At 42.1% G+C, this 9,433-nt stretch overlaps 1 protein-coding gene across 2 annotated transcripts in view; it reads left to right on the top strand.

The window, feature by feature from the left end:
• Positions 1 to 1,745: 1,745 nt before the first annotated feature.
• The window catches only part of Rnf212 (ring finger protein 212), a 71,102-nt gene continuing 63,414 nt past the window's right edge, over positions 1,746 to 9,433 (top strand). Inside the window, exon 1 of one of the 2 annotated variants that reach the window (XM_059274981.1) lies at positions 1,746 to 1,830. Coding sequence is in view for 1 of the 2 variants with exons in the window: in XM_059274978.1 (XP_059130961.1) it covers positions 1,804 to 1,830 (27 nt within the window). In the remaining variant the exon portion in view is untranslated. The remainder of the gene's footprint in view (positions 1,831 to 9,433) is intronic. The other variant, XM_059274978.1, reaches the window with a different exon arrangement.

Below are 9,433 nucleotides of genomic sequence, written 5' to 3'. Positions count from 1 at the left end.
CTCTCAAATGAGCGGCAGCTGCTGGTTTCAGCTACTGGTGGGTTCCTGGCGTGCGTGCTCAACCTGCAGTATGGCGGGAATCAGGCCTCTGCAAGTGGCACATTAAGCTGCGTGGTGGATTTGACCTTTGCTAGTACAAAGCAGAAGAGATTTCTGGGCTACATGCTGCTTGGATAAAAGCATAGACCCACGATAGCTCCCAGAGCTGGTGGTAAACGTAGCCATGTTGGGAAGCTGAGGTGGGCGGAGCCAGTAGCCACAGCTGCTGCAGTTTAAGGCAATAGATTCACAATAAGACAGATTCAGATGTAATAGTTTACAATGTGTGTAAAAGATACGTAGGCTTGAAAGAGACAAAAAAGGTGATATATAGAGTTATAGAAACAAATACATAGTTTTAAAAAATAAAGTCATTAAAGAGACAGTAAAGGTAGTATAAAAAATAAGCCACGTGAAGATGAATATTACACAGAGAATCTGGATTGTGTTGTCTTTGGGATTCTTAACTGCAGAGAAATATTTGATTGTAAAGGAAGCTGAGCTAAACCAATATGTATACTTTAAAGATACCTTGACTTCAAAATTTGGATATAAGGATATGTTGCTTTGGAAAAGAGTCTCTTTTGTTTCCACAGAAAGCCAGAGGCTATGGATTTGTTCAAGATTAAGATACATCAGGTTTGACCAGCCAAGACCCCCTGAAAGGTCTCCGATGACACCATGGCCCAGATGATCCAACATCCAGAACGGTTTGAAGGCTACTGGCTCAGACAATACAGCCTCATGGACTATTCCATAATCCTAAAATTTTCTTTGTTTCCCCATAAGATACAGCGCCCCCCTCCAGCAGGAAGTAGTAAGAGAAGCTACGCCCAAATTCCCAAATTATATGTAATTTTACTTTATTAAGGTTAAATCCTTCCTTTTTGAAAAAAAAAGGGGAAAGTGCTGTGGGATGTATGGCAAATGTGTTGCTAATTAATCAATAAAACACTGATTGGCCATTGGCTAGGCAGGAAGTATAGGCGGGGCAAGGAGGAGAATAAAGCTGGGAAGTGGAAGGCTGAGTCAGAGAGACACTGCCAGCCGCCACGATGAGAAACAGCTTGTGAAGATGCCGGTAAGCCACGAGCCATGTGGCAAGGTATAGATTAAAGGAAATGCATTAATTTAAGCTATAAGAACAGTTAGCAAGAAGCCTGCCACGGCCATACAGTTTGAAAGCAACATAAGTCTCTGTGTTTACTTGGTTGGGTCTGAGAGGCTGTGGGACTGGCAGGTGAAAGAGATTTGTCCTGACTGTGGGCCAGGTAGAAAAACTCCAGCTACATCTCTCTTTAAAATAGTTAATATTCTGGGCATCCTTCCACCTGTGGGACAGGGAATCACTCCACTCAACATTGAGGAAAGGACTGTGCAAGCTAGCCACAATGTGCCCAGGAGGAAGAATGGGAAGTGCCTATGGAGTGCAGGAAGATAATAGGGTCAGCAACTGGAGCCTGGGGCAAGTGCTATTGAAATGCATATCTCTGCAGCTCTGGAAAAGGTCTGGGTCTAGGCTGGAAGGCAGGGTCAGAACCATTGTGCTGTGTCTTTAAACGCACTGTAATCCTATGGGAGGTGCTTCTGTCACTCGGGCCTTACTAGCCAATCAGGGCCTCCAGGCCAAACTGTCAATCAGAAGTGGTGCAGAATCCTTCCAGGAGCCACACAGCAGGCTTGGTTTTGCCGAGGAGCTGGCGCCAGTGTTTTCCTGTGCTGTGCTGTGCTGTGAGCACTGCTGCAGGGAGCTGTGAGGGGGCCATGGGCAAGCTGGGAAGCCATAACATGGTGAGTGAGGGGCTGCTGTCCCTAGATGGGGAAGAGCCGATGGGGAGGTGCAGAAGCTAGTGTGGTGGGTCCTCCCTGGGGCTGGGTGGGAATCTGTAGCCAGATTTCCTGTTCTGTGAGTACCCATGTGGTCCCTGCAACTTCCTGGATCCAGGCACAGGTCTCTGAATAACTTTGCTCTGTGGGCTGCATCTATGCAGAGCAATTTGGGACAGGGACTCGTGTGTAGAAATATATAGTCAACAACAACATGCTTTTGGTGCATCCATGGACGGCAGGTTGCCTGTGGGGCGTTTACCCACCATCCCCACAGTTGCCCGGAGTTTTCTTGAGTTCGAGCAGCAGGAAATATTAGATAGAAGGATTTATTGCAGAGAATCTTGCGGAGATAAACAGATAGAAAATAAAGGATAGCCTCGAGAGGGTCTGGAACCTATTCCAATGAGCCCTGACTGTCTCTGCCCCAGGGTTTTTATAGAGACGCCTAGGGGTGAAGCAAAAGACCTCCTCCCCCAGCATAGCCAAGTGCAGACCATCTCAGACACCTGTACTCAGGCCCGTGGTCCTAATCATCCTCTATACGGACCTGCTGGGTAAAGCCACAAGGAACCCGAGAATGGGCTCCCACAGTTGCCAAACTTGGAGAGGCCTAGTTTCTCCAGTATCTTCTAGACATTCAGCACTTTGCATTTAACCTTTACGTGTAAGGTCCATTTACAGTTAATTTTGTGGAGTTGCTAAAAGGCATCTCTTGTGTTGGATAGCACTCCATTACTTAGCTGTGATGTAGAAGAGTAGAATTGGTGATATAAAGGATTTACACAAAGGATAAAGGGAGGTCGTCTCTAAATAAAACACCCCAAAGATACTATGTTAACTAGGTTTGGTAGAGATAAGGATGCTAGGATATACTTTTTTTTCCCCACCAGGATTGTCCAGATATTTGGCTCCAAACCATTACAAAGGAGACACCCCTGATTTAAAACCAGTCACTAGGCTCATCTCCATATCAAAGAACAGGCCTCTAACAAGCTGCTCAAGGAGGTATTACAGGGTCACACCCTACTTTAAGGCCTGGTGTGCCTTAAAGTTCCAGTTTTCTTCTTGAGAAAAGCACAGTTCTGAGAGATGGGCAGCATGACACCAGGTGACAACTTTTTGAAAAGTAAAACACTGATATGTTAAGGACTGGTCAAGCAAAGCTTTCATTTAAGCCCTCAGGCAGGGAGGAGGAACATCTTGGGAAAGTTAACAGTCTGGGGCCTGGGCTTTGGGTGCTTTGCCTAAGGCCTTGATATATTGAGAATAAAACAGAGCTCATTCTCTAAAACCAGGAATATAGAGCTGGTAATAATCTGGGGCCAGGGCCTTTGTGGAGGGGTTGCTTCAGATCCTTAGAACCCAACTCTTCCCACCACGTGGAGCTGTGGTTATCAGTGCCAAGGCCACTGTGGGCTTAGTCAGTGATGTTCTTGAGGTGCCCTGTGTTCCCTTGTGCAGCACTGTTTGCAGCCTACCCCTGAGTTTGTACCATTGTATGACACTTTCTGCTGACTTACTTCATAGAAGTCCCTCATTGCCTTCCGTTTTTCCCCCTTGAAGTAGTATCAAGAAGCTATTCTTCTTAAGAAGCTTACTTAGCATGAGACATAGCTTGTAAAAACCTCCCCACCCCAGCTTTTCTTTCTTCTACTTTATACTTTTTCTATCTTTCTCATTCCCTGGCACTTTCACCTCAGGACCCCGTCACTGAAAATGACCTGCTGTATCAGTTAACTGGTGTACTTCAGAAATAATTCTGATAATATATTTGCTATGTAAGTCTACCATCTTCCTAAGTGGCTAAACTTGCAGTCTCCTGTCCCTATTTAATTGTTCAAAGTGTAACCTGAAGCCTGAACCTAAAAGACATAAGGATGACAGCATATGTGGAAGGCAAAATATGTCTAGGCTGGCTCCTCTTTGAGCATTAGCCAGAGATAGATGCATGCTCTCATTAAAGAGATTTTTCTTCATTAATCTCCTAAGTGTGTGGAGTAATTTCTTCCTGGAAAGACATAATTTTAGAGCAGCTGCATTTCCAGCCTTTTAGAAAAATGTTTCTGAAACAAGCTCTGTTCTATTGACACAAGTGGCCTTGATTTCAGACTGTTGTACTCCAGGGCAATGACCTTGTTGTCCTCCATATTATACCTCTAAAACTCTTAAATGTCTGTACCACTTCAGAGTTTTAAAATTATCCATTTGAATCATATAGTTGACTGTCCATTTCAATTCCAGGAAGGATTTGTGTGTGGAGCATGGCTTCTGCCTTCAAACCAGAATAGGAGGAACAGTGTATTGTGTACACTGCAGGGGGAAACAGGGTAGGCAGTCAGCTGCTGCAGTCACCATAATCAAAAAGTCACCATTATGATTGTGGCAGGAGGGGTTAATTTTTAATTTCCCAGCATGTATTAATTCATGTCATGTGAATGAAGACAGACCAGATTGGTGGGTATGCAATTTGAGAAAGTTACCTTGAGGCAATAAATATTGAATTCGCAATTAGGGAACTCTCCTATGCAGATATGCTCATTTAAGTCAGCTTAGAGGTTTGAGAAACAGGCCATTGACTGTAACTCTGTGTGTCAGGTTAAAGATCTCAACAGCTAACATTTGCATATAGGCAAGATCAATCAGTCTCTTATTAATGGCCTTCCCTCTATTAGGGAAGGGCCTACTCTTTTTCAAAGTCAATATAGCTAAGTTTTTTAATCTTAAAAATACATTATTTTTATCATTTAAAAATTATTGGTATCATTTTTAAACATTTTCTTTATGTGAATTAGTGCTCTTATCTCTATTTGTTTCTGTTCTCTAATGTTTCTTGATCATTAAAAATTTCATTCCTTTTTTTCTCAAATGCTATTGATTTATTTATTTCTGTTTAGAGTAATATCTCCTGTAGCCCAGGCTTGCCTGGAGCTATGAAGTTGAGAATTATTTTGAACACCTAAACCTGCCTCTGCTGCCCAGTGCTGGTAAGACAGTCCTGCACCTCCTCCCAGGCTGGGCCTTGACTGGTCAGTGAGAAGGATAAGAGAATAGTAAATGAGTGTCCTCCAGTCTCTGTGACTTTTATCAGAGAGTTACAAATGAAGAAGGACCTGTGCAAGAACTGAGTTCACTGACCAACTTTGAAGCTGATATAGTCTCAGCACAGAAAGGGAATGGCAGGAAGGAGGGTGAGCACTTTCCTGCTTTTGGCAGTAGTTGATATTAGCAAACTTGAGACAGGTAATCAATTTTAGATGCTCCATAAGTGTCCTGACTGGCCATTTCTTGAGGTCCACAGACCAGGACCATCTAGAATCTGGGTAAAGGACTGACCTTATCATGGAACCAAATTACTGCAGTTACACTAGTTCAACCAAAATAGAGGATCTTTATAAAAAGTTGTGGCCCTGCCTAATAGGATTGGTATTTTCCAGGTTTAAGATGTACAGGCTGAGAGAAAATATGTGAGTAATCCTTGGTGTGCTCTCATACAAATCCCTGGTCTCTGGATCATATGGCCCAAAAGCCTGTTTCAACTTTTCAAAATAATTATTTGAAATAAAAACTACATCATATCCACAGTCTCTTCATTGCCCCCAAGCCCTACCATGACCCTTCATTGTTTTCTAATTCATGGTCTCTTTTTTGCTTTAACAACAGTCACTGTTTGAATGTGACCTATGTTTGGCTGCAGAACTTCCCAGCTAAGAAGCAAAGGATTGGCTACACTGGACATTGAGTGTGTAATGGAATGTGCACACAAAGAACCTGTGCCTTGGACAAAGAATAGGAAGTGTTTTGGGAGAGTGGAAGAATGTCTACTAAAATGCAAACTTTCCAGACTAAGGCCCTGTCTGCTGTGCTGGAAGGGCAGTGCTGGGGAGGCCTGTGCTGTCTGAGTCATTTGATCTCTGCTCACCCAGTAGGGGAGCTGCTAATATTCTGAGGCCCAGTAGGGTGACCCTAGCTAATGAGGGACTTAGCAAGGCTTAGCAATAGGAGTACTAGCTTTCAGGTTCTTTCCAGGATTTTCTGCTTCTGCTGTACAGAGTTAGTTGTAAGGAAGACCACAAGCCATGCCATGGTGAGTGTGGGGTGTTCAGAGCAGGTGTGCTGTGCTGTCATTTCTGCTGGGACTTGGATGGACCATGAGCCAGACTATGGTTCTGTTGGTCCATGTGATGACCTGGGCAGTGGCCCTTGTCCTCTGAGCCTCCCTGTGTGAAATTTCCTGGGGAGGGGGAGGCTCTACAGCTTTGTCATGGGAGAATATGATACGTGGAGTATCACTGTCCAGTGTGCACACACAGGCATTGCTTTAGTGGGAAGTGGGAAGACAGACTGGGAAACTGAAGGTCTGGTTTCTAGAAGTTCTGAACATTGCACTCCACTTTCAGGTTTGTCTTATAAATGTTACAAATAATTTAGAAACTGGTAGAAACATGTGATGGGAATCATCTTTCAGTAATACATGATTAGAATGTTTTTAAATTTATGATACCAGCTTGACCTGATTCAGGAAAGTTCAGTTCCCGGGGAGAAAAGAAGTTTCTGAACTTGCATGGTATTGGGCAGGTGTATAAAGCAGACTCCACATCATGTGCCATAACCTGTGTGGCAGGAAATAGACATTAAATTATTCTTCTACACTGTTGTATGATTAGGCATCATTGAGGCTGGGTTTACCTGAAACCAGGAGACATGAGAGTTTGCAGAGCCATAGGAGGAGATTAACTCCATTTGCCAAGAAAGTGATAGAGCATGGGGCCTGTTGGTTGTTTTTATTCTTTGTTCTTTTGGCTCTCTGGGGGGCCTACCACCCAGCTCCCAAATAAATCACACATGGAGGCTTATTACTTATAAATACCTAGCCTTAGCTAGCTTTTCATAACTTAAATTATCCCATCTACCTTTTACCTCTGTGCTTTTTCCTTTTCTTCTATAGTCTTATTATCACTCTTACTCCATTGCTGGCTGTGTCGCTGGGTGGCTGGCCCCCTCTTTTCTCACTCCTTGATCTTGTTCCTTTTCTCTCTTGGTATTTATTCCCTCTGCCTGCTGCCTCACCTATCCTCTTTCCTGCCTTGCTATTGGCCATTCAGCTCTTTATTAGACCATAAGGTGTTTTAGACAGGCAGAGTTGCACAGCTTCACAGAGTTAAACAAGTGCAACAAAAAAGAATGCAACACATCTTTGCATCATTAAATAAATGCTCCACAGCAGAAACAAATGTAATACATCTTTAAATAATATTCCACAACTGGGGCCTCTCTGTTTGGAGGAAATATCAGTAGCTGGAGGGTCATAAACATAACTGTTTAAGGGTCACTTTGAGTTAATTTTGTGGGAATTGTGAAGTATGTTAATTTCTATACACATAAAATTATAGGAAATTGGTAACATTAGTCAAGATCACACTTTTCCTGGCTGAGTTTCCATTGGTCTTTTGATTAAAAGTTGACTATATTTTTTTTGCTTTTATTCTTGGCTCTTTCTCTTTCCTTTATTCTTTCACAAATATTGTACATATTCTTGATTGTTGTAGTTTTGTAGAAGTCACATTGTGTCAATAAGCATATTATTTTTTCATAATCCCATTGAGCATCTGAGTGTTTCCACTGTGAATGTAGCTTTGGAATCAGGTATAATGTTATAAATTTTTGGGAATTTTCTTTGGACTGTATCCAATTCACGTTGCAAATTTACCATACACACATCTTAATATTGATGCATCATGTTCCCATGGATCATTTATTTACTTCTGTGTTTATTTAGGTTTTGTTGTTACTGTTGTTGTTGTTGTTAATCTATGAAAGACTTTCAGTTTATTGGATAAAAAATTCTATGGGCCTGGGCAGGTGGCACAGCATGTATTCTTCTTGGGGATGACCTGAGTTCATATCCCAATGCCCAAGTTTGGAGGCTCATAACCACTTACTACTCCAGATACAGGATCTGACACCACAACCTCTTTTCCTGTATGTCACCTGTATATGCATGGAGCATATTCTCTCTCACACAAAGACATGCACAAAATGTGGGGATAAACTTTTCTTTCAAAAGTTCTTGTGACTCATAAAGCAATTAGAGCCAAACAAGTTGCTTTAGGTGTATAATACAAATCATACACTGTTTCTTTAAAAAAATCTGTTATCTTGCATTTGGTTTGGAAAAGTTTTCATTTCCTCACTCTGATGCAGACTTACAGGCAATCATTAGTTATAGGAAACAAAATGATGCCTAAGTGATCCTAACAATATCCTTTTCCTTATTATAAGAGAATGAAATCCTTTTAGTTATCAAAACTATTTTCTACAAAGTTAAAACATCAGAAAGCTTCACACAAAATTCTCCAATTTTGATGGAACAGCCCCCCTCCCCCCCCCCCACCCCGTAGCTAGAGTTTTCCTGCCTGACCCACAGTCAGGACAAATCTCTCTCACCTGCCAGTCCCACAGCCACTCAGACCCAACAAAGTAAACACAGAGACTTATATTGGTTACAAACTGTATGGCCATGGCAGGCTTCTTGCTAACTGTTCTTACAGCTTAAATTAATCCATTTCCATTAATCTATATCTTGCCACATGGCTCGTGGCTTACTGGCATCTTCACATGCTATTTGTCATCGTGGCGGCTGGCAGTGTCTCTCTGCCTCAGCCTTCCATTTCCCAGCTTTATTCTCCTCCTTGTCCCGCCTATACTTCCTGCCTAGCCAATGGCCAATCAGTGTTTTATTTATTGACTAATTAGCAACACATTTGTCATAAAGAACATCCCACAGCACTTCCCCCCTTTTTTTTTCCAAAAAGGAAGGTTTTAACCTTAACAAAGTAAAATTACATATAATTTGGGAATTTGGGCGTAGCTTCTCTTACTACTTCCTGCTGGAGGGGGGGCGCTGTATCTTATGGGGACACAAAGAAAATTTTAGGATTATGGAATAGTCCATGAGGGTGTATCATCTGAGCCAGTTGCCTTGAAACCATTCTGGATGTTGGATCATCTGGGCCATGGTGTCATCGGAGACCTTTCAGGGGATCTTGGCTGGTCAAACCTGATGTATCTTAATCTGGAACAAATCCATAGCCTCTGGCTTTCTGTGGAAACAAAAGAGACTCTTTTCCAAAGCAACATATCCTTATATCCCAATTTTGAAGTCAAGGTACCTTTAAAATATGCATATTGGTTTAACTTAGCTTCCTTTACAATCAAATATTTCTCTGCAGTTAAGAATCCCAAGACAACACAATCCAGATTCTCTGTGTAATATTCATCTTTACGTGGCTCATTTTATATATTAATTTTACTGTCTCTTTAAAGACTTTATTTTTTAAAACTATGTATTTGTTTCTATAACTGTATATATCACCTTTTTTGTCTCTTTCAAGCCTACATATATTTTACACACATTGTAAACTATTACATCTGAATCTGTCTTATTGTGAATCTATTGCTTTAACCTGCAGCAGCTGTGGCTACTGGCTCCGCCCACCTCAGCTTCCCAACATGGCGGTGGTTTATCCCCAGCTCTGGGAGCTATCGTGGGTCTATGCTTTTAGCC

Source organism: Peromyscus eremicus, chromosome 10 (assembly GCF_949786415.1).
Source record: "Peromyscus eremicus chromosome 10, PerEre_H2_v1, whole genome shotgun sequence".
Lineage (NCBI taxonomy): Eukaryota > Metazoa > Chordata > Mammalia > Rodentia > Cricetidae > Peromyscus > Peromyscus eremicus.
Note: the sequence above shows the minus strand (reverse complement) of the source record. Positions and strands in the feature narration are given on the sequence as shown.